Source organism: Sceloporus occidentalis, unplaced genomic scaffold (assembly GCF_023333645.1).
Source record: "Sceloporus occidentalis isolate IW3139 unplaced genomic scaffold, rSceOcc1.0.p SCAF_1, whole genome shotgun sequence".
In the NCBI taxonomy this organism is placed as follows: domain Eukaryota; kingdom Metazoa; phylum Chordata; class Lepidosauria; order Squamata; family Phrynosomatidae; genus Sceloporus; species Sceloporus occidentalis.
The window spans coordinates 205792209-205817524 of NW_028316981.1; the positions used below are offsets into that span (position 1 = coordinate 205792209).

General features: G+C 37.0%; 1 protein-coding gene across 1 annotated transcript in view; it reads left to right on the top strand.

Moving 5' to 3' along the window:
• The window catches only part of LOC149323257 (pro-neuregulin-1, membrane-bound isoform-like), a 656320-nt gene that overhangs the window by 491551 nt on the left and 139453 nt on the right, over positions 1-25316 (top strand). Inside the window, exons 4-5 of the mRNA XM_089488655.1 lie at positions 7114-7161; positions 9025-9075. Of these exons, the coding sequence (XP_089344781.1) occupies positions 7114-7161; positions 9025-9075 (99 nt within the window). The remainder of the gene's footprint in view (positions 1-7113; positions 7162-9024; positions 9076-25316) is intronic.

Sequence of the window (25316 nt, forward strand, 5' to 3'; positions counted from 1 at the left end):
GAGGAAGGAATTGAAGCAACCACATCTCAGTATTCCTTGCTTAAATAAACCCTATGAAATTCATGGGGTTACCCTAAGTCGACAGGCAACTTGAAATTACATATACATACAACCTTTGCATGTTTCAGACTGCTAGGAAATCATACTGGGACAGCCAATCTCTTTTGCCAGTTTTTTTGCTGACGTTGATAAGGTCCAAACATCAGGTTCTGGGCAGCATTCCAGTGAGGTTATTTCACTGAAGACCTTATGTATCTTCATGTCTTTACCAATCTCTTTCTTGTTGCCTGTATAAGTTCTGTCTTTAAATGATGTACATATTTTTTCCATTGGCTTTATTTTTTTCCCCAGATTTTTTTTATTTGAGGTGGGCAAGATCTTATTTGACATGACCGAGTGTTCTTACATGGAGCTCTAGGAGGGCAACAGCTGCCTTTTGAGTGACCAGGAGAGAGCTTTTCAGGAAGTCCTGCAGCAGCCAGTCATTGGTTTTTAGTCCAGGGCACAAAGTTGCACCTAGAAACCATCCAGCTGCAGTTGCGCAGCCAGAGAGAAAACATTGCACAAGGAGGGACTGGATACCTTCTTTCAATGTTGGAAAAAGTACAGTGGGATCTTGGTATTTATGGACTTCCCATCCACAGATTTCAGCATACATGGATGGCAAACTCCTGTTGTTCCCAGTGGTGTTGCATACATGCAGCCGCACTGCCATTAGGGACAATAGGACTTCCCATTGTCCCTAATGGTGATGTGACTGTGTGCACACATCGGCATTGGGGACAATGGGACTTGAGCATCTGCAGATTTTGGTATACCGGGGGGGGGGATATGGAATGGATCCCCCCATGGATACTGAGGTCCCACTGTACTTATTTTAGAGTGACTATGGATGTGCCAATATAAGTCAGCATAAGCCTTTATATTGCACCATTCTCCTATCCTTTAGGTTAGGAGTTGCATGGAGACCAGATGGATATTTCTCCATCCAAATTCCTTTGCAGCCCATCCCCCCAGTAGTGCTCACAAAATACCTTTTAATCAGTCTGAGCTCTTCCCAAAATGGTGACTAGAAGTGACATTGTGTCACTTCCTATTTCCATTTTGAGAAGAACTCCAGTAAATATAGTAGTATTGGGGATCGGGAGGGGGGTTTTCTTGTGGGTCTGGGGCTATTTTCACACATTTTGGTGGCTTTCTGTGTGGTTTCGGGTTGAAAACACCTGACAAACCTTACAGAGTTTTTAAAAAATGGCTTGGAGCAGCATTAGGGGGCTGACAGGGAGCTTCAGATGTTGCACAGTGTGAGGTCCAAAAGCCATATATAACCTTTTGACACACTGTCCACCCCTGCTTTAGATATTTTGTGCAGAGGATATGTACGGTATTGGCTACAGAAAGAAGGGGAAAGTAGGTCTGGTGTTGTTTTTCTTGAGGATACATGTGAATCTTTTTGCTACCTTTTGACCATTGCCTTTTAATTTTTGCTTCACATTCACCTTTTTATTTTTGTACAAAGACTAGTATTCTTGTTTGCCTTTTTTCTCATTCTTTGCTAGCCATTGTGACCTTGGTGCTTACAGGAAGGCTGCCTGGTCTGCCCTTCAGCTAAATTGCTTTCTGAGGGATCTGAATTTCTAGTGTAGGTAACCTTGAAGTAAATAATGTAATATTTCTTTAAAAACCAGTTAATAAAATGAAAAATTAAAGGCCACATTTATTAGCTTTCTTAATATTCTTAAAACTAATGTTATTTAGCTTTCTCTGTTCTTAAAACCTCCAGGAGCTCTTTCTGTATAGCTGATGTAATAATGTTACTTTACAATATTTCAAAATGCAAACCTCCTTAGGAGAGAGTAATTGAGGTCAGAAAAGATGTGTGAAGTTCTCTTGGATAACAATATAAATAGCAAATACCAGGTACATTTATGCTAATTGCTTTTTGCAAACTAATTTGTCACTTTTGCCTCTACCAAAGAGTGTTGCTACACCTTTTTTTGTGGGGGCTTTGTCATCTTTAAGTATCTTATTAAACTCTAATGAAGGGCACTGATAACATTTCATGTACTAAATTAAGGACAACTTTTGCAGGTATGTGTGCCAAATATAATAAATCTAATCTATATTTAGACTTGTACATAGTCATGGGACCTTGAATTTCCACTGACCTCCACCTTTTGCTTTTCAATTTGAAACCATTCTTTTTAATTTTCCAAAATGTAGTATGAATAGAATTCCCCCTACACAGTAGTGAAATAAGAACTTTACCCAGATGTGTTTGTCTTTCTTTTCAGTAGTGCCGTGTTGAACCCAGCCAAAATTCAGTTACTTTTCCCCTTCCAAATTTGAGATGGGATAATTTTCTTTTTTTACCTTCTTTTTCATAATTCATTTTTGGATTTAGAGCCATTTGAAGGCAAGATTGGAACATTAAAAATCTGTGGTGCACTGATTAGTGACCTCAACTACTGACTTGAGTATGTCAATATCCATACCCATAGCTAGAATACATAACCATCACATATGAAAGAACAAACCAACTTGCCCACAGTCCATCCTACATTCAACATAATACCTCTTTGAAATACAGTTGGTCCTCCTTATCCATGCATTTTTATCCATGGACTCAAGCGTCCACAGCTTAAAAATGTATAAATTCCAACTAGCAAACATTTATTTTCCATTTTATATAAAGGGGACCATTTTACTGTGCCATTGTATTTAATGAGACTTGAGCACCCACAGATTTTGTAATCCACAGAGGTTCCTGGAACCAGATCCCAGTGGATAACAAGGACCCCCTGTAGTTGCTTTTGAGAAACTCCAAAAAGCTTATATATATATATATATATATATATATATATATATTGCTACTGTAATGGGGACTAAAGACTTGAGGGTGGGGCATCAGAACAATCATTTTAATTAGTTACTGTCAAAAAGTAACTTCAGAGAGGGTCTTTCCAAGGTATACCTGGAGATGGGTATTGAGCCAAGAAGCTTTTTCAAAGAAGGCATGTGTTGTATCACATGGCTGCAGCCTTATCCTTTGCCTTATGTCCTAAGAGAATTATTAGACCAATTACTTATTATTTGAAAACTTCAAGGAGATAAAGTCAACATAATAATAATAATAATAATAATAATAATAATAATACCACCTGCTAAGTGTATTCCGGAGTTGGTAAGTTATGCAACAGTGACGCTAGCATAAATAATTTTTGATGGATATTTTTTGTTATGCATTATTTACTAAACACTAAATCATCTGAGGGCCTAAACAGACAAGAGCTGTTCTGATGCCAGGGGTCAAGTCTACTGAGTTACCACTGTGAGCAGGGAATTCCTTTGTCTCAACTGGCTGGATCTGTATGCTAGAACAATACATTGCATTTAAGCTGCAGCCAATGGCTTGATCATTCAGAGGATTTATTGGGCTATGGGGATCAACTTTAATCTGTTTTCTCATTTTCTCCTTTAATATATGTACTTATTCCTTCCCTCATCCTTTTTATCTGCAGAAGAAGAGGAAGCATGGTAGGAAGAATATTTCTAATTTCCTGCGAACACTGTGGAGTTTCCATCAAAAACTGAAATATACAGTGTCTTCTTAAAAGTAGTGCTTTTTTTCATTATGAACAGGGAAGACGGAGGGACTGGGCCTTGTATTTCTTCAAGCCTGGCAGTTAGTTAGAAAGCAACTGCAGCTTCATCCAGAAATTTTGTTGCCATCTGCCTTTTGGCAAGCAATATGGAGCAAGTGTTACACTCCTTCAAGTAACTTCTTCCTGTTTTCTGTTTTTCCCATTCCTGTTTCTCCCCCCCTCCATGAAGTCAAATGCTCAGCTTTTACCAGCTGTAAAATGTTAATGCAAAAATGTTTAAACAGTCTTATCTCAGGAATTATAGGATTCTCCATTTCTGTTGGAATATTATGAATTTTGTGATGTTGACCTGTTTTTCTAGATATTGGGCACATTGCCTATATTATAGATACTTATAGTGGCCCTATTTTTATTATTTATTTATTTAGACAATTTAAACCTTGCCCTTCAGCCAAAAATACATATAGAGCAGCTTACAAATTGTTACTTTGACAGTTCCCTGAGATAAGCCTTTTCTTTTGTTTGTTCAGTACATTGAATATCATATGTTTTAAAATGATAGCACAAACTAACCCATCCTTTCTGTGAAAGCTGCTACAAAAAAGATGACCCATTGTCATCTGGAACCCTTCTACTTCCTCAGTAGGTCCTCAACCCAAAATGTCTTCTAGGGAAACCAGACAAAAAACAGTAATTGCAAAGGATATGGGAAAATTCTCCATTAAAAAATTATACATCATATGTCACATTTGTACGTATTTTTATTTAAAAGAATGCACATTTTAGACTCACTTCAATGTAAAATATTCAATTTCATAAGGATTTTTCCTACTGAAAAAAATTGCAAAGCTGTTTTAAATTTCAGACCAATTTGCTTCAAACTGTGTGCCAGATATTCTTTTATCACATGATCCATTTGATACCGTCAGGCAGACTTTCTCTAGAATTGCTTTCAGCTGCCTTATGGTTTTTGAAATGCTGGTTTTTGGATTGCTGTACACATTTATTTGTTTGTTTGTTTGTTTGAGGTATTTTTATGCCTTTTTCAGTTCAAGGAGTTTCAAAGCAGTTTACTTTGGTAAAAACCAGAAAATAAATTATAAAGCAATAAAACAGCAAAATATTTCATTAATATTTTTTAAATTAATCTTTATTCAAGTATTTTATAGATAAGAATAAAATACACATAACAGCAAAAATACAAAATCAAACATGTAACAAACACATAATTAATGATTGACAATTTAACAAACTAACCTATTAGGTTAATAATAATAATTTCATTAATATTTTTTGGGGGGGGAAAGAAATGTGGTAGCATCTTTAAGACTAGTTTTTATTTTTGCATGCAATTTTGTGAATATAAACCCACTTCTTCAAATGCAGAACAGAATGATAATAAATGCTCAAATATAAGTCATATTGATACAGTTGTAAGACTGGGATGGAAAAAAAATCCCTAAATTGAAAGAAGTTCAGCACCATGTTTTGTCACTTTAACTGATGTGAGAAGGAGCCCCCTGTCCAAAAGATGTTGTGAAAACAATTTTGCTCAAATGAAACGCTCTTCATTTTATTGCTAGTTTTTTGCTAATTTCAAATAAATTGCGAATTTTATGGGAAATGAATTAGGCTGAGCCTACATGCTTCACCAAGTGCAAAAAAGTGACACCTTTCATAGTCTGTCTGTGGGAAATCTGCAGTGTGGTGGGGATCATAATTCTTGGCTTTATCACACTTTATAAAACATAAATAAATAACATGGCATGTAGATACAAACAATAGTTTTCTCATTCTTCAAATTCTCATATGACTTGAGGATACAGAAAAATATTACATTAATGTGAATAGCCTTGGAGAGTGCATTGGACAGAAGTCATAAAACATTATATATGTCCAGCTAGTGGCTTCTTGTTACATAGAATGAGCAAAATTAATCAAGTACCCTGCCTTTTAGCCATATTAAAAAGCCTGACAGAGATAAAGAGCTGGGTTGCCATTTGGGCTGAGAAAGTACATGGGGATGAATTCTCGTATCCAGTGAAGCTCGGTGGTGGAAAATTCAAGACAGACAGAGCAAAAGGAACTACATATTTACAACTTGCATAGAAAATCTGTTGAATTTGTTGGTGGAAGCTGTATTGGTGTCCTCAAAAAAGTTACAGTTTTAGGAAAATTCATGGAAGATAAGACTGTGAATGTTTCTAGTCACAGCGGCTATATGCTGCCTCCATTATTAGAGGTAGTAGGCCTCTTAACATCAGTTGATGGGAAATGTGTATGGTGTTGGAGGGTCACCTTGTCTCCTACTGTTAGTCTTGATGCAGATATCTGTTTGGCTACTCTGGTAACAGAATGTTGGGTTGGATAGGCCTTGAGTTTGAGTCAATAAGGTTCTTCTGATGTTCATACTTTTTTGTCTACCGTACGCATTCCATCAAATGTCAAACATTTTTCTATCTACTCCTATCAGAATAATTTTGGTTTATCTTGAAACGGGATTATTTTATAGCCATTCTCAAGTTTCTTGTTGAAGTATGGATGTAGTATCACCCAAAGAAGATATCATATTTAGTGATGCTGAATGCACATACACACACACGATACTTCTCCATACCACACATCAAGAATATATAATAATACCCTGCTGAGAAAAGTTGGGCTGAAAGACTTTCCACTTTAATGGTCAGTGCATCATCCTAGGATAAGACTAAAAGTTTCAGAATGTCATTGTGCCAGGTGGTCCATATGTTACCAAAGAGTTGTGCACATCTCTGTCCTGAATTAAGTGAAGCTTTTTTATGTGTTTTTCATGACACAGCAATACATGGAAGAATTCATATCTCAAAAAAGTCCTTGTTTTTCTGTTACTCATTTATTGGCCCCTGTATAGTAGATGGTACAATCTTTACTTAAGTCACACCAAGATGTATGATAAATATAATAATAATGCTGGTTCATGAGCGTGTGTAGGGGAAGGCCTTCAATTTGCTTGTCAACTTACAAATTTCATAAGGTTTTCTTAGGAAAGGAATACTCAGAGGTGATTTTGCCAGTTCCTTGCTCTGAAATGTAGCCTACAGCACATGGTATTAACTGGCAGTCTCCCATCCAAGTACTGACCAGAGTTGACCTTGCTTAGTTTCCAAGATCAGATAGGATCTGATGCCTTTAGGATATTTAAGCACATACACCAAGATTTTTGTTTGAGAAAATGAATGAAGGTTTCTAGACTAGCCATCCCAAGCAGAACTGTTTCTTTACTTCTTTCCCTCCATGGCTGTTGGCTGTTTTGCTTCTCATAACAGCAGCACCAGAAATGCCTTCAGATAATTGAGAACAGTTGTAACACCTTTCCCTAATGATTTAAATTCACCGTTTGATTTATGTTAGGAATTTGCTTTGTTTCCCTTAGTTTTCATGTAAGTTTCAACAGGCAGCCTTTTTATAGACATGGCAATGCACTGACATGTGCAACTCCTTCTGATTTTAGTTTTGTTTTTTTCAGAACCCACTGGCATACCAGTTTTGACAAAAGGAGCAAATGCATCTTCACGTAAGTCAAGTGGAATTCTTTGCCTCTGAACAAATCTACAGATTCAGACTTTTGCTCAAACTTTTCCTGCATCATCATAGTTTACATCTCTCTCTTGCCACTGGCAGAATAATAACTCTGACTTAATTTAGTTAATGCAATAGTGAGATACCAGATGGAGTATAGTGTTTCTTTCATCTTTAAAGATAACATCAAGTTGTCCCACAGCTACAGACACATATAGTGGATACTGTTGAATTTTGGAGACCACCATTTACTGGTTTCAGAGCTAGGTATTCACACACACACCCTTTTCTTCTAATTCTTCCTCTATTTCATTGAAGTCTTTTCTTCTGTTCTTTTTGGCCTAAGATGCAGATGTCTCTTATTTCTTCTTTAATTGCATGTGCTGTCTTATCGCACAGCAGTGCTGAATGTAATCATTTAAAAGGATATAAGCATCTGATCTCTGTCAGTGATCCTTTGCCTCTTAACTAGGCCTAGAAAAAATTTCATTGATCTCAGTAGTCTACTTCCCAAGACTTAGTATGAAAAAAGTACTCCTTGAGCATTTGCATATTTTAGAGGGTTACATGATATTACAACGTGCAGAGAGCAGTCCGCATACTTTAACATATGAGCAGCTAACATGAGAATGATTGAAAACACTATTGAAAAACATGCTTTAGTGAGAGAAATTTATTTTAATTAGGCAAATTGAATAAATAAATTTGCACTTCAGGAAGAATGTGTGAAAACAGTATTTGAATTTAATGCAGGAAGAAAAAAGAAACTCAGGCAACCAGATATAAAATAAAAATAGGAAGAAAATGCATGTGGGATTTGGAGAAACTCAGTGAAATCAAGACTGAGAGATTATTACATCCCCATATGTAGCCAATGGCAGTTTAGCTTTTCTTCTAAAAATAAATGTGCATTTTTCAAACTCTCTTTTAATAGAAACATTTCAGATCAGTACTTTTGGTGTCCCCTTATGTCACCTTTCATAGGACTACATTCAAGTGTCACGTAAATTGCTTTTTATGATACCACCCACACAAGATTGAATTTCAGTCTCTGAAAGATCTTTTATGGTTATCCTGCATGCTGCTGCATGTTCTGTTTATTTGAAATCTTTGTAGCTGTAGAACAGATGACAAATCACTCTCACTTTTCTGAGATTCTTTCACTTTACAAAGGCTATTTAGCCGCATGAATATGTCTTGTTTACGCATACATACATGTGAACAAGGAGTAATCTTTTTCTTAATTAAGAGGATCTTGTATTTTGTGCTCATCTCAGCTTTTGTTCATCTTCTGTACATTAGTAGATAAAGTGAATATTTTAGAAACAGAAGAATCCTGATTTCTACTCTGGTTCTTTACCCTCTTTTGCCAGCTTGTCTATATCTTATTTTACTGTTTCATTTTTAAACTAATGAATTTTAATATCAGTTCACTCAAGGTTTCTTGATGTCACACAGGTCACATTAAGATTTTATGACTTGTGGTTTAGTGGTTAAGACGTCGACTCTGATGACCATGGAGCCATCTTTGACAATGCTGGCTCCCTCGGCTTAGTAACGGAGATGAGCACCGCCCCTTACAATCGTACATGACTAGACAGTCATATCAAAGGAGAAACATTCACCTGTTACCTTCTCATTTTGGGTCTCAATTTGTAGCATGGATGTTTCCAGAATAGCGACTTGTCATAGACACTTCCTTTTTAGGGTGATCTGGGCATAACATTTTTTTCTTGTTTAGACTAGAGACTTCAACACTGCCTTGTTTTTCCTCCCTTGGAAAAGCAAGCTCCATAGTCCAGTAAGAAGGCATAGGAGTCATACATGTTGTTATCACATTGCCTTCTCTGTGTTGCAGAACTTACAGACAAGATTCCAGCCTCAACTGAAGGAACAAATACTTCCTCGTGTAAGTACATAATAATAGAAATCCAGATTATACCTTCTTTCTGGCTCTCTGATTTCCAGTGTACTTGTTCTAAACACAGGAATATTCTAGAAATTATTTTGGGATCTAAACATTGGGTAGAGGGAGAAATGACAAATGGAGCATGCCAGTGACGAAAGAAGTCTGCCCCCAATTAGTCTTTCTCCCCTTTCCATTCTGCTGCTAGTAGAGATGAGCAGGATTCCAGTCCACAGAGTTTTGACATGGCAACAGATGAAATAAAGTGTGTTTTGCGGAAGCTGGAATGTCTTCTATGGTTGACATGTGCTGAGTCTAGGGATCTTGGATACTATGACGGGCAGTGTTCTTACAGACATCTTTGGGCATGCAAAGCATTCCAGTTTTAAAGGGAGCCTGTGGTGCAGCAAGGTTAGTAAAGACATTTATCCATTCACTGTATCAGGGACCTATCAGCTATAAGGCCAGGGCATCTAAACATGCCCACTCTCTTAATCACTGTAATCTCTCATCACAGATTCTTATGTATCATGCATACAATCAGGACAGCCTTTCTCATTCCCACAATCTCTAGAAGTTTTGGACTATATCTATTGGATTGCTGTCTCTTCACATTTTTTTTCCAAGCATGACTTCAATGAAGCTTCACTATGAAAAATAATCCATACAGCCCAAATTTAGCTCACATGGTAGTTGTGGCTGATGGGAGTTAGTCTCAAAAATCAGGAGAGTGCTGAATTGTCTAAGAGTGATGTAAGTGGTGGTGCACCTTGCTACATTGGTATCATGGCACACTGATGTCATGTTATGTCCTGTTATGTCCTGGAGGTATGCTACATCTCTGCATTCCATGTTCATGATCTCAAAAGTCAAATGGGGACAGTATAGGTAAAGTTGCACAGAAGGTATTTTGGACGTCTGAAGGTAACTGTGCTAGGAAAGGAGAAATATTGAGACAAAGAAAAGACAATGATTAAGTTGTTCAGAGTAGAATGCATTTGAACAGAAGGAACATTCTTAACTAATTTGATTAGCTTCACCTGGATTTGAAGGAAATATAATGGTGTGGGAATTTCTTTTTCATGTTGTTTAGTTGCAAAAGTTACTTTACTTTTTTATATAAAAAGGCATTTTCATTTTTCCCTGTGTGCTTGCAGAAGACACAGAGTCAATTAGTAACTCAGAGTTAAAGAAGATCTTTTATCTCTTGTCTGTTTAAAGCAGTTAGGAGAACTTACATCATAAAATATTACATGATAAGTATGATTATTATATAGGCTGTAGGTTTTATTCCCCTGTGACTATAGAGTTGGATACTTGACAGTAACATTCTAGAGCCATAGTATGTAATGGCTAGAGTACTGGACTTCAGTTGGTGAAATTTACTCACTTAGCCTTGCAGTTCATTAGCTCCCTTTTAGCCTATCACTGTCTCAAGCTAATATACCTCACAAGTTTAGTTTGGAGGTAAAATGGTGGACAAACCATATACAACGCACCCTTGGTATCCACTGGGGTTTGATTCCAGGACTGCCCATCAAAATCCATGGATGGTCAAATCTCATAACATACAATGGCATAGTTAAATGGTGTCTTATACAAAATGGTAAAAGCAAGGTTTGCTTTGGCAATTATTTTTTAAATATTTTCAAGCCATAGATGGTTGAATCAATGGATAAAGAATCCATGGATACAGAGGGCCAGCTGTACCACCCTTGACCTCCATGGAGGAAGCATGTGCCACATTTTAAGAAAAAATAATGCCTACCTGCTAGAAGAAATGACAGTGGCATGCAAGCGACACTTCACTGACACAGCTCTAAGAAAAGTAACCCATCAGTCCAACTCTAACAGGATTTGACTAGTCCAGTGTGATAATTTTAAGAGCTTGGAGTCCATCACTCCTTCCCAACTGTAATTAATTATCTTTTCTTAACAGTTGCCCATGTCTAGTGCTCTAAACCTGATAGACCATTGGGCTTATCCATTTTGACAGCTCCCATGTTTTATAAAACCTATCGTGCAAAACTGCAGTTGATCTATATATAGCTGCCCTGAATTCACACTGGTAGCTACAGCAGAAGTAAAATAATTCCTTCCCTCAAAGCATCTTCATCTACTTGGGAGGAGAACTGAACAAAGTATGCCTTAAAAATAAGAATTGAGGTTTTACTTGCATTTTTTAAAAAAAGACTCTGCATTATTTGGTCCTTTTAACAAGAATGTTTAATAAATTTATACACTGTTAAATATTTGTATATTTATAGTTGTGTATGTGTGCACGCACTCGCGTTTTGCAATGTGGGAAAAATAAACTTTTATTGGCAGCCACAAAAAAGAAAGGTAAATTTACTAAATGTCCCAATAAAATAGCTACATTTATTTTCCTTTAAACTAACGTAAGAGGAATCTCTAGGGTTCCACATTTTGAAACTAATTAGAGATCAGAATCTGCCATCCAAAAACAAACTGCAAAGTTACCAGTTTTAAAATTGTTTGATATGCTGAAAGACAGGGAAAGGTGGAAACAGTCTGTAAAAAATTTACTTACTAATTCTGAATATGAAAAGATTTTAAGAGTTTCAACATAGCTTAAATTCAGATGACCTTGGTTGGGAGCAAAATGATTATTAAAGTTTCACATGAATGATGCACACTGTTATTTCACTGTGTTCATGCAACTTGTGTCAAATACCATGAGGACTTAGCAGGTTTATTCTCTTTCTGTAACAGTATATATTTGAACCAAATCTTCAGAACAATTATAAAACCATAAGAAAAAAATAGAAGAGGAAATCTGTTTATGTAAAAGAAACTGTTCCTAAAAAGAAATTCACCATCACTGAGTTTTGTTGTGAAACATGTCACAGTATTTAGCTTTTCACCTTCTTTTATTTAGCATTTTCTGGGATTTCTGCAGGTCTTTGAAAATATGTTTGGGATAAGAAAGGTTACAGTCAGAATCCATGTAGTTTTTGATATACTATTGCTTGCATCTTAAGTTACTGTGATTAGGATGAAGAAAACTGATAGCTTGAATGATCAGAGAATAAAAAACAACACCTCTGAAATTTATGGCTTGCTTCTTACCATATAACAACAAATTACTTAATTTTGTTTTTTTTTTAATTTATTAAATATGGATGATTTGTTTGAAATGATGAGCAGTAAATTAGATTTGAATGGCATTGTCCATTTAGTTGGTTTTTATGATTAAGTGTTATTCACCTTAAGAAATCCTGAATCAGTGCCAGACACCAACTAGGGTTGGTGTCACCCAATATATTAATTCATGGTGTCATCTCCATGGACCTTCTCCTATACCAGAAATAAAAAGCTGGGTTGGGAAAGTGGTGAAAGGAATGAGTTGATGTAATTTAGCAGTAATGTTGAAACAGGACTTAATCTTGAAGCATGTTTTCCAGTGTGGATATCATAACTCTGTTCCTGAACATGTACAGAGCGCTTCTCCCCCACTACTGAGCAGTCTTGCTGGAAGTTTGGAATAACGAGTAGGCTCGCAGGATCTTGTGGGGTAGAATATAAGTGACTCTTTGCTTCACCTGGTCACAGCTGTGAGCCATTCAGGTGAATTCAAGATATGTAGGACAAAAACTCAAGACCTGATTCTGGGGCTGAGTTATAAAGAGAGAGAAGATTTATTAATGCATTCAATAGCCCTCCTTTCTCCCAAAATGGTACGTAAGAAGGCTTACAATATAACTTACAGCAAATTTCCTAAACCAATATGTAGAAGAGTAAAAGGAAACAAGATCCCACATGCTGTTGATGGTCTAAAAACTTTATTATCTTAAAAAGCCCGATGCATTTCGCCCTTGTCACCAATTGGCCTTCTTCAGGGGCTAATACAAGAAATTTCTGGATTTGCAGTCTGCACTCTCAACAATGTGGACATTTTGAGTAATAGAAGGAAGGGCAGAGTGTCCACTTAGTTGAGAGCTTTTTAAGGTAATAAAGTTTTTGCACTATCAACAGCACGTGGGACCTCATTTCCTTTTACTCATCTCCAGTGAATACATGTTTTCCAGTTTTTTGTTTTCATAAATATGCATGTACAAAAAGGAGCTCATGACAAAAAATAAAAAATAAAATGACACCACCAAAAACTCCTGTGCATAAATAACATAATGCCATCATTACAAAGCTGTATCACAACAGCATTTACAGACACACAAATACGAATGGTAGATTTGGCTGAGCAATAGTAACTTGCCTAGGGACACTCTGTAAGCCACAGGCCAGGAAACTGCAGACCACGGTCTTGTCACAAACTTCTCTCCAATCCATTTTTAAGTCCTCAAGCATGCCACACTTCCAGTATTGTAGCCTTTTAGGAAGCTCGTTCTATGTTGAATTCATCTGCTCAAACAAAGAACCAAAGGCAGCAGAGTATAGTGGATATGAATTGTCATGGCTGCATTAATTTGCAGTATCCTTCTGTAATCTCTGGTGTAATTTTTCTTGTTAGGGTTCTTGTTTTGAGAAAATTCCTTTTTAAAGTACAATGTAAAAATGTTTTCTGCTTGTAGCCGTAAGCCTTTAGAAATGAACATTCCTGTTTTGTTCTCCCACTGTTTGACTTGCATATTATGCCAACAGGGATTGCCTTTGGCTTTAAGAAAGCTTTTTTTTAACTATGTTAAACCCATCACAAATTTTGGAGGGGTTTGGTGTTTTACCTAAAAAAAAAAAAAGATGTGAAGCAGCCCTGACTCTAAACTAACTAACCAAGAAATGATGATCCATTTAAAACTTTCCTATGTTTAGTTGATATAAGCTACAGCAGAAGTTGCAGGCCCAACTACAATCGGCCCTTCTTATACACGGATTTTTTTATACATGGATTCAAGCATACACGGTTTGAAAATGTTCCAAAAAAGTATAAATTTCAAATATCAAACCTTGATTTTCCATTTTTTATAAGGGACACTATTTTGCTGTGTCATTATATTTAATGGGACTTGAGCATCCACAAATTTTGTTATCCACAGGGGATCTTGGAACCACTGTACTAAGTCCTTCTTTGAAAATCTCTGTGCATAAGGATGAATCTGCCCTTTTTAGGTGAAATGTGGATTTGTACCATCTTTTTTTTAAAAAAAAAACAGACTGTTTTAACTTAATAATCTTCCTTGAAACTGTTGGACTTGGTAACATGAAGGGTTCAGGCTAGAAATTTTGGCAAGGGGAGCAATGCATACTCTTTCCACACGCCTGTTCCTCTTTTCCCCTCTGCCCTCCTGGGTCATTAGCTATCTCTGGAGAGGCAGCTAAAGGCACAGGAGGACTGGGACAGAGAGGAACAAGCACGCACCTGTTCCTCCTCTTCCCCATCCTTCCATCTCTCCATGTGCCCTCCTAAAAGGCTTCATGTGCCAGAGATGGCACACGCACCACGGGTGTAAAGAATTAATGTGTGGCTTACAGATGAAGCCATACAGGTTGTCAATATAAATTTCTCTAGAATATTGAGCCTACGTGGGGGCAGGTTTGTATGGGACTATGATCCTTGGTCCTTTTAAAATGTGAATAATGTAGGCTGCTCTAAACTGTTTATTATTATTCATTACATTCATCACACATGGCATCTTACAATAAAAGGAAGAAGAAAGAGAATAGAATTTCCTGTAAGAGTTATAAAGTTTGATAGTGAAAAGAGAAATCTAAAGACAAAGGTAACAAGATATATGATTGGTAGTTATGACATCAGCTTCTTTAAAATGAGAAATAATTAGTCAATTCTAGAATAAACATAATCCAGACATGATGATGTAAACATTAGTAGGCCATTTGCTAGCATGGTTGAGCTTCAGTATCTCTGTAATGAAACTGTTTTTGTAGACCCATTTCACTCAGAACTGAACCAGGACAGTGTGATCTTGTTGACTCTTAGACCTCTTTGCAGCTGTAATACCGTTGATACTGGTATCCCTCTGGATAGGGCTGTTTGAGCTGGCCACTGCAGGTACTGTGTTACAGTGATCAATCTCAAAAGGCTGTGTTGAAAACTGAAGCTTTTCCACATGGCAGTTATGCTATGAGTTCTAAAGGGCCCCCACAATTAATGCTGCTTAATCATCTTTAAGAAACCACTGAGATAGGTCATCCAGAGTATGGACTGAGATGTCACAAAATTGTGAATAACACACAGATCTCTCTTTTTTTAAATCCAAGGCAGTGCATTTTCTGCACCTTTGGCTCTGTATTGAGCTGGATAAAGTCCAAATAAGAATGCAGTAAGTGGTTCACTGGCCAAGCTAAGTAGTGGCCATTTATTCTGGAAGAGTTGCATTCTCTCCTAAGTATCAGGTTAGTGGTTTGGAAGTGTGTATTTGAATGAAAATTTGGGGATGAGGGTTAAGTCATGCCTTTACTGAAAAGGGAGTCATTGAGGAAGGATTTTAAAGGGTGCAGAGAGACAGTATTATGTACTTGTGTTTGATTGGGAATTGTGAGGGAAATGATCAGCAAGCAAGAATGGATCAGCTCACTTAGGACAGAAGCAAAGTTGAAAATGTAGAGTTTAAGATGGAGGAGCAAACAGTGATCTTTAAAGGTATGAGGGCTTTTAAATTGGATGCATAATAGGATGAAATTGTTTAACAGCATATAGGCTTTGCAGAAAATTGTTACATTCATATTTGATGCCTCCATATCATAGCAAAAACATTATTTTACACGGATTTATAATTTCAACAAGAGAGAGAGAGAGAAAGAAAATGGCATTACCATGCATGAGGGAACAAATTGCTATAATTGAAACCTGGAATTCCTGTTCTTATACAAAAGTTGTCAACAAACAAAGTAACACGAAGTGTTTGCTGTACCATTCCTTTAAGATACTTAATGGTACTTCCTTCAGCACATGTTTGTATGTTTAAGGAGGTTGTTTAAATACACACACACACACACACACACACACACACACCATCTTTCAGTTTTTAAAAATTCAAGGAGTTTAGTCATGAAAACAATAAATAATTTTAAAAAGTCAAAAGTAAAAAAACCGCACCAATATTCCTTAGGAAAAAGCTGTTCATTAAAAGTATTTCCTTCGTCAAACTGAAGCATGCACTGTGTCTTAAAATTTAGAAGACAGATAATAAATATATTAGAGCACCTGAAAGGATGAGACCTCCTTAGCCTAGTTGCTATTACTTTTCCTACAATGTTTTGCTTCCTCAGCCTGGTTGCTGATTTAACAGCCTCATTTCAGTCAAGTTTCCTGACTAAACACCAAGAAAAAAAATCATTGCAATTTCCCTGCTTTTCATTTGGAAAATGCCGAAAATTGTGAGACAGTTGACAGTTTTTTTAAAATCTTATTTTATAATTCATAGTGTTGAGATTGTTATTTGTACAGAGCAGAAGAAAATGTTTGTATTTTGCATGACAGTAATGCCAGATCTTCCTTGCTTTTATAATACTTTTTTGATGTATTTGACGATTAAACATAGCTTACTGGCTTGTAATTGCCCACTATCTTCAGTCTGTTGAAAATGCATGGCAGACAGGTACAACATGCTCATTTAGAATGTCAAGAAGTAAGTTGTGGCCTTCAAATAAATTGTATGATTTAAGGATTATGGGTGTTGAGAGAGGTGAATGTTTCACTTCCATGAATACATGCATATCTAATCACTTGTATGTTTTTCCCTTTTCTGATGGTCTTCCTTCTCCTGCCTACACCCCTTGATAGTTTCCCCCCTCTTTTCCAACTATCAAAATATGAATTCTTGTACCAGTGTTTCAATTAAGACTTCACTACACTGAGCCTTCCTACAGTGAGATTTTTTACACTAAACTTTCCTATAGCTCTGAGAACTGTGAACCTGTTACAGAAGGGGGCACAAAGATACAGCCGGGGTTAATGGTCTTTCATGGCACCTATAATCTGCTGCCTGAAATGGCTGCCTCACTTTTCTTAATGGTTGGGCCATCCCTACTTATTTTTTAAAATCCAGTACACAAAACAAAATCCTTTAAAAAAGATTTGGTCACAGGTAATATAATTCTGATAAGGATGAACTTTTGGCAAAGTTCAAATTCAGTATGCTGATGACACCCAGCTCCATCAGAGTTAGTTGAGACTATGCAGTTCTGAACCAGAAGCTGGGTGTTCTGATGGGCTGTTTGAGGACCAGTAAACTGAAGTGGATAACTGAGGCTCTGTGGATTAGTGGTTATCAAGTCTAAGAACACCATCCCTGAGAGAGCAGTTGTGTACTCTTAGGTACACGTTTGTCACTGGAGACCTGGGCAGACTCCATGTTTGGGGCCAACCTTGACTAAGGACTTTCCTGGTCAACAGCCTCAGTCATCCAAGCATTGGTACCTTCCCAGTTAAATTACTGCAGTGCACTTGTAAATGACTTGGAAACTGCAGCTAGTGCGAAATATAGCAGGTAGACTGCTGACGGAAACATCATATGAAAACCATATTACACTGGCTGACTATATGCCTTGTGTCTAAATTCAGAGCACCAGTAATGACATTTAAAGCCCTAAATAGTTTGGAACCTTGATTCTTCACTGAGTACCTCTCTACATATGACTCCTGCCCAAGGTTGAAGATGTGCTAGAGGAGCCCTCCTCTGTGTCCCATCATTCAGGGCAATATGCTGTGGGAGGATATGGGGGAGAGCCCTCTCTGCTGTGGTACCCCAGGTATGGAACACACTCCCCCTTGGTGGTCCAGTTGGTGCCAACGGTGCTGTTAGTCAGAGACCGTGTGAAAAAATAGTGGTTCATGGAAGCTTTGGCGACCTAACAGGTTTTACAAAAGCCCTTGAATGTCCATAGTCATAATTCATTTTAAATAATTTAAACTCTTTTAATTTGTCTTTTTAACTTGTTATATTTGTTTAGTATGATTTTCAGCCTTTTAATATTTATTATTTGCATTGTTTTAAATTCTTTAGATTGGTTTTGTGGTATGTCAACCTGAGATCTTTGGGTAGAGGGCATGATATAAGTATTTTTTTTAAAAATAAGATTAATAAATGAAATTGGGGTTTTTAATTAACACAGGCCTTTTGGGGAGAGGCATTCTTTTTGTTTTATAATACAGTACTGGAGAGAACAGAAGGACAGTTAGTCCTCTAAAATCCTAGAACAAATGCAAGTCAAAAACATTGTCATTTAGTTCATAAACATCAACAATCCATTCATATATTGTATATATTGGGCTTTGCAAAATAATGTATCCTTTTACTATTTGATGACCTACCAATCCTCTAACTTTTTATGGCCCTTCATCTCATTGGCGGGTTACAGACCGCCAAAAATACGTATGGAATACGTATTAGGGTTAGGAAGGGGCGGTGCTTCCGCACCCCCCTAACCCTAGTACGTATTCCATACGTACAACATGGCGGCTCCCCTTCCACATGGGGGCCGCCATGTTTATGTATCGGACGCATAGCGTCCAGACGTGTCGCGGCGCCTATGACGTCGCGAATGCGCCAGCGGCGCCTCGCGACATCACAGAGGCGCCGCAAGAAGGAGCTCCATTTTGGAGCTCCTTTTTTGCTCCGCGCAGGAGCCACGCGGTGTGGCTGCTGCGGCCCCCACATGGAGCAAACGGCGGTGGCAGCATACCGCCTCAAAGCGGCGGTCCATAACCCGCCATTGTTTTCCATTTTCCTTTCTCTATCCATATGTATTCTCGTGTGTAAGTCTAGAAATTTTAGTCAAAAAATTAACCAAAATAAACCTAAGTCGACTTATCCATGTGTAAGTGCTGTACTTTGACTCTTATAAAAAGAAAACCATCGCATGCAGAGAAAGGCAAGAGTGTTATCTGTCCTGAAAGCACTGACCCCTCTCTACTCCCTCTTCCGTTCATCCTTTAATGTGAGAGCAAATAGTTATGCCTGCTGGAATTTTGTAATTTTTTGGCATTGTTTTCCTTTGTTTCAGCTTATAGTCAAGTATATATGTTAAATGAGAGAGCTATAAACTAATGACAGTGTTGATAAAGGGTTGTCTATGTAGGTGTTAGGATTTTTTAGGGTATTGCACTATACTTCTTGGTTCTAGCTTCAGCAGACCTGTTTTCCCATGTGGAATTTTTAGTGACCTTTTGAGGTGGAGGAGGGCAGGATTGAGTGGTAACAAAGCAAATTAGGGGAGTTACACTTTGATTTTGTTAGCAAACATCCCTTTTCCCTAATAGGATTTGTGTAAAGAATTATAAAAGATCTCCATATCAGCCAGGCTCTCTTCTGACACACACCACACACAGCAAAGGACATTTGTAGGAAAACTATATGTCAGCTGTCAGAGTCTAGCTAGCTAAAGAGGTTGCTGGTAATCAATGGCCACATGGGACAGATGGAGCCATCATTCAAACGGAAGACTGCTGCTCTTCCTGCCATGGGCTCAGATTCACATGGACAAGAGGGAAAAAACCCACTAACTATTAAGTCTGGGGAAATACCACCAGCTGTTATGGCACAATGCTAATGAGAGTTTGAATCAAAGATTGAAATGTTTAAGATGAGAAAAGAGGCTGTTAAAAAAGCTCCTTTTTTCTATCACTTCTTAAAATCTGCTGTACTTTGGAAAGATGACATTGCTTATAGCAGAATCAATTCTGTCTGTTTGGCTGAAGCAGACTAACATGACTATTTTTCTGTTAATATATTGTTAAGAAATTGTTTTAAATTTATAGTATTACATTGTGGTTCCTTTAAGATAAGTGCTTTGCAATCAGAAAGTATCTTGTGTGTTTTGATAATGCAACACATGGTGAGACTTTTGGACACTGATTGTTTAGGGGGGGAAAACATTCTTATGCCTTGAAGGTACATTATGCACTTAAGATTGTCTTAGTAGATTGAACACGTCAGGTTGTTCTACTAGAGTAAATCTGCATGAAATGTAATGACTGCACATGATGGTTCAAGCATAGCAAATGTGTATTACAATGTTGGGTCTCAGCATACCAAGAAGTGCTGCTGACCTATCTATGACAGTTTCGTTTTTCTTGATATAATGAGTGACAGGGTTTTAAAAAAAAAGAGTTTCTGTATTTATGTATTCTGTTCTCATGTAGGTGCTAAACTCTGTCGCTGTTCTCATCACGTGCCTTCTGGAAATTGCTGAATAAATACTCTTGCACTTAATCACATTAATAGATCAAAGGAAATGTGCAAGCCTCTTGAAATCAGTTAATTGCTACAGGAATAATTTGAGGTTGTCTGCTCAGCTCTGCAAGCACAGTTGTTCCCACCAAACTATGTCTATGTGTTTCCCAAAATTATTTGTTATTACTTAGCTATTCTGTTTGGCAAGACTCTAGGTCTGTCTCATCACCTAATGCACAGGCTCATGCTTCCCTCTGCCAATAACTATAGCTTACTATTTCAGAGGTAAATGACATATATAGACTTCCTAGCCTCTGCAACCACATGCATAATATATTAAGCTTCCTGTACTGAAGGATGCTGGTTGGAGTGTGGAGGATGGTAAGGAGGAGATGGAGGAAGGACTGTAATGCAGAGGGTTATCTGTAATACTACTGCCTGATTAGATGCTAGGTACATGATTTTAATTATCCCACATCAACTCCTAAGAACTATGTTGTAATATTGTTGGTACTTGTTAAAGGAGGAAGATTAAAGGATTATTCCTCCTATCCCCCTTCTCCCCCTTCTGCTGTTGAGTATGATAATGTGTTCTTGCTGTTAAAATCCTAAAAGGGACTCTAGTCTATCTATGTGATGCACTAAAATAACTCAGCGGTATTTCTGTTTTTGTGAGAACTGAGCATTTGTACTTTAAGAGAGTTTCTAAACTTAATTTATTGATACAGAAGACGAAAAGCAGTTCAACTCTTTTCCCCAGCTCAAACATGTTCCATCTGGACATTTGTAAATAACTGGAGTATTAAGAAGATGATATTAGGGCCTAAACAGACAGAACAAAATAAAGCTGCTTTGAGTCACTTTGGAGGTATGCTGTTTAAACGACACACATATCTTAAGAGGCCAGAAGCTGTGCCAAAGCCGCACTCCAGTCCTTAGGACTGACGCATGGCTTTGGCATGGCTTCCGGCCTCTTAGGACGCATGCATCATTTAAACAGCATACCTCCAAAGTGACCCGAAGCAGCTTTATTTTGGCCTGTCTGTTCAAGCCCATTAATTTCTCATATGTTCTTTCCCAAAAGGAAGCACATGATTCAGCTGAGGAGAGAGGTTCCCAAGGTTGTTAGTGACTCTGGCCAAGCTACTCACATTTTGGGCTTCCCACCAGTAATAGAGGTAGAAAGTGTTATTGTAACTGTTGCTGTTAGATTTATTTATATCCCATCTTTTTCCCAGTCTGGGATTCAAGGTGGTTTCCTTTGCCTCTTCTGCATTTTGTACTGTACAATAGATTGTATGATTCAAGAGAATTTTAGGAAATAAACTGCATACTTACTGCCACAGTGCTAGCCATAATTTAAAATGCATAGATACCTGTTGCTTTCTTTGAGTTGTACCCTAGTTATAATATATAGTCTTATACCTAGGATTTGTTTGATGATAGCCTATGATAATTTAAAGCAGCAGCAGCAGCAACAACACAATAAAACTCTACAATTATGAAAGCAGCTTAAATCCATGCATGAATTAACACTTTCAAAGCCAGAGTCACAATCACAATTGATTACGTTTTTAAAAATCTACTGTGGATGTGAAACAGACGTTTCCCCCTTGGTTTGCAGTTATATAAACTGCAGAAGAAGCAAGATGGTGGTACATTTTACTTCTTGAGCAAGCTAGCCAGCATAAACAGAATTGCCTAATTTGCTGCAGGCCTATTTTCCTAGCTGCCTGTAAACTCCCCACCCCCATCCCCTGCTATATAATAAGCCAAGCCCTGAATAATGTGAATGTCATAGTACAGTAGAAGGAGGGTTGCCTTCTTCCTATTGATTCTGTTCACTTGAAAGTACTTGCTCCTGTGCCAGATTGTGCTTTCTTTATATATGCACTAATAAATGTCAAGACTCTAGATGCAGAAAAAATGCATCAAGCAGCATTCTGAATACATTCATATTACAGTTTCAAGAAAATTTATAACTCTACATCAAGCTGTCTGGTATACCTTTGAAAAGCAAGAAAAGAAAAAGGATGAGAAAGATTTTCTTTATTTAAGTTATGTAAATGCATTGAAATTATTTGCTGGAAATCCTCTGCACAAAGGATGATGCATGCATTTCTTGGCTATGTGAATGAAATTGCAAATGTGGTATTAAAGTTACCCCCTTGCTGCTGTTATGATTGCTATGAAACATGCAAATGTCTCCATGTTCTTAAGTGCTTTGTAATATATTCTTGCTATGTTATTGCTATAGCAGAGAAGAAAGATTTTGATTTGGGTATCTGCCCCTACCTCCTGCTTCATATATACTTATAGACATGATCAAAGCCAAACTAGACAGTGTAGTTTAATGATTGTTTGGATTTTCAACATACTACAGAATGGGTCCTTAGTTTGATGACATTGGCAGATGGCTGTATATTCCCCAACTTCTGAAATGTTGTCTTTCAATATATATAGTTGAAGTTTGCAGATTTTAATCACATAAATGTATTGTAAAAATGTTTTCCTATTTTCTAAATATGAAGTAAATATGTTTATTTTGTACATTTGTTTGTTTTGTTAAAATATGTTTAATATTTTCAGATATACATTTATTTTCTAAAAATTGTAGTGAAAGCAGTGAATATAGAACAGCTGGATTAGTTGGAAGTGATTAACATAATAACTTTATCCCTGAGAGTTTTAAAAAAGGAGACTGTGGGAATAAGCTATTAGAAAATACAGACTAAAAATGTAAAGATGTCTTTACAAAATGGTACAAATTATTAAAAAGCTAGTGCTAGGCTCTGATGTGTTAAGCATTTTCTGTTAGATGTGGGTACTGGGGTTAAACCAGGATGCATTAGATTCTGTTTCAGTGCTTAGGATATGATGATTCCAATAAATTGGAGCCTGTTTTTACTTCCTTGGGTGATGGATTGAATCTTGGGTTTGGGATATTTTCTACAGTCAGAATCTGTGAAGAATTTGATGGCCATTAATTTAAAGTAATAGAAACCTAGAACTATGTTTGAGAACTACTGGTAATTTTATTCACTGAGCTAGTGAATAAACAAGCAATCCAGATAAGTTAGCCCATTGAATCAAGGAGATTTACAAATGAGTTGTCTTAACAAGTCTCATTCATTCAGTAAGTCTAATAATTTGATTTTATTTGATGAATCACTTTGAAAGCCTGCTTAAAAAAATTTGGCTTACCTAGATGTTTGTTGAAATTAATTATTTGAATTTTGCCATTACTTTAATCAGTTTTCTTTAAATGTGTTTTGTTAGAGTTTTATTTAGGTCTTTAGTTTTGTTTTAGTAATGTTTTTGAAACCTTGAGAACTCTGGCTAAAATTTGGGATAAAATTGTTTTAAATGAAGTAATAAGCAAACTTTTTACACCTTCCATGGTGTTCTTAGATACACAAACCTTCTTTTTGGAAGTACATAGCAATTTTCATGAACTACACAGATACTGCATGGATCCATGATTCTTCATTGATACTATTTTAGGACAAATGTGGTCTGCAGGTACTCAGTAAAATGTAGCATGTTTAAATTAGCCAGAAATGTAATTTTTGTTTGTTACTATATGTCTCTTTCACCTTTTTCTGCAATGAAGGCATCAACAGTACTCAGGGTTAGAAGCTCATGGCCTAAACCTCTTGGAAGTCTCAGCTAGAATAAACTCATTGAACTAATTGCTGAATGATAAATCATCACTTAAATTCCATTAATTGCAGGGCCTTCTCTAGTTGAGATTGGTGGTCAGATCTAGTCCCAGGGTTTTAATTTTTACTTTATTATTTTGTAACATGCCCTAATATAATGTACAACAAAGCTTTTGAGCACATACTTTGTCTCTGAGAAGGTCATCACTATCCAGTATTTACAAGCTGCTGGCAAGCATGGTGAATTTGATTTAAGGGTCAGCAGCTGGATAATTAAAATCTCCAACAGCCTTAATGGTAAGAATAAGATTAAATGTACAGTGTGCCCATATCATACGCAGACACACTATATGTGGCTTTCAGCTTACATTGAAAGCCATGTGACAAAACTGGCAATGGCACATGTGCAGCGCCGCGCCAGGGCACATGCACATACACAAGCCCCATTATCTTCAATGGGGATCAAGCATATGCAGTATTTTCCTTACCCAGATGTGTGTGTGTGTGTGTCCGGAACAGATCCCCTGGGTAAGGCAAGCCAGCACTGTTTTATTATTATTTTAAAGTCAGCATACTATTACTTTGCCAGTGGGATTAATGGCAGTAAAAGTTATTTGCATTCTCACTTGCACTGGAAGTTTTCTTAAAGACTGTTTTGTTTTTTTCTTTTAAGAATGCTTTCCATTATATTGGAAGGCCTTTCTCAATAAAGCCCTATAATACTGTATTCTTTCCAACTGAATCTTTGAAGTAAAATCTAACTTTCTTTTCAACCTCTACACCAACCTTTAGTATGGTGAACCACTTAGTAGTACCCCTGTCATAACAGAATACATGTCATGATGTCCTCTTCTAACATTTCCCATTTCAGTAAAATTTTATGGATCTTAAATCTTTCAAATATCAGTGGTGATTGTGCAGTATGTGCATCAGGCATGGATTGGTGCTTTAAAGTGTACGAGGAGATTTGAATTTTTTAATTAATCATGGTCCCTGAAAGTAGTTTCTACTTTTGTCAGTAGTAAGAAGCACCTTGTCATATGCTACTCAGTTCTGTGCAGTTCTGTGCTAGAGTAATGTTAGCAAAGTAATATCCAATAAGAATGATTTGGGTATTCATGACCTTTATATAACAACCCAGAAATTAAGTAGCTTTCCCGATAATATTTTTAGTCAGGGACATAGTTTCAGAAGAGTTGCTAGGTTTGTCTCTAAAGAAATGCAGGAGAAACAACAACAACAAAACTTAGAAATTAGGTAACAACTGAGCTTCTCTGAGTTGAATGAGCTTTTTTGAATATATCTCATGGCACATTAGATATTACCATACAATTTTTCATAGACTTTTTTTCATTAGTTTAACCTCTACACACTTGCATAAAAGCATTCTTCTTTTAAAAGTCTGTTAAGAGAGCAAAATTATGCAAGTACTTGATTCAGAGGCTGCAGTGCACAAAACGGTTATCCCAGA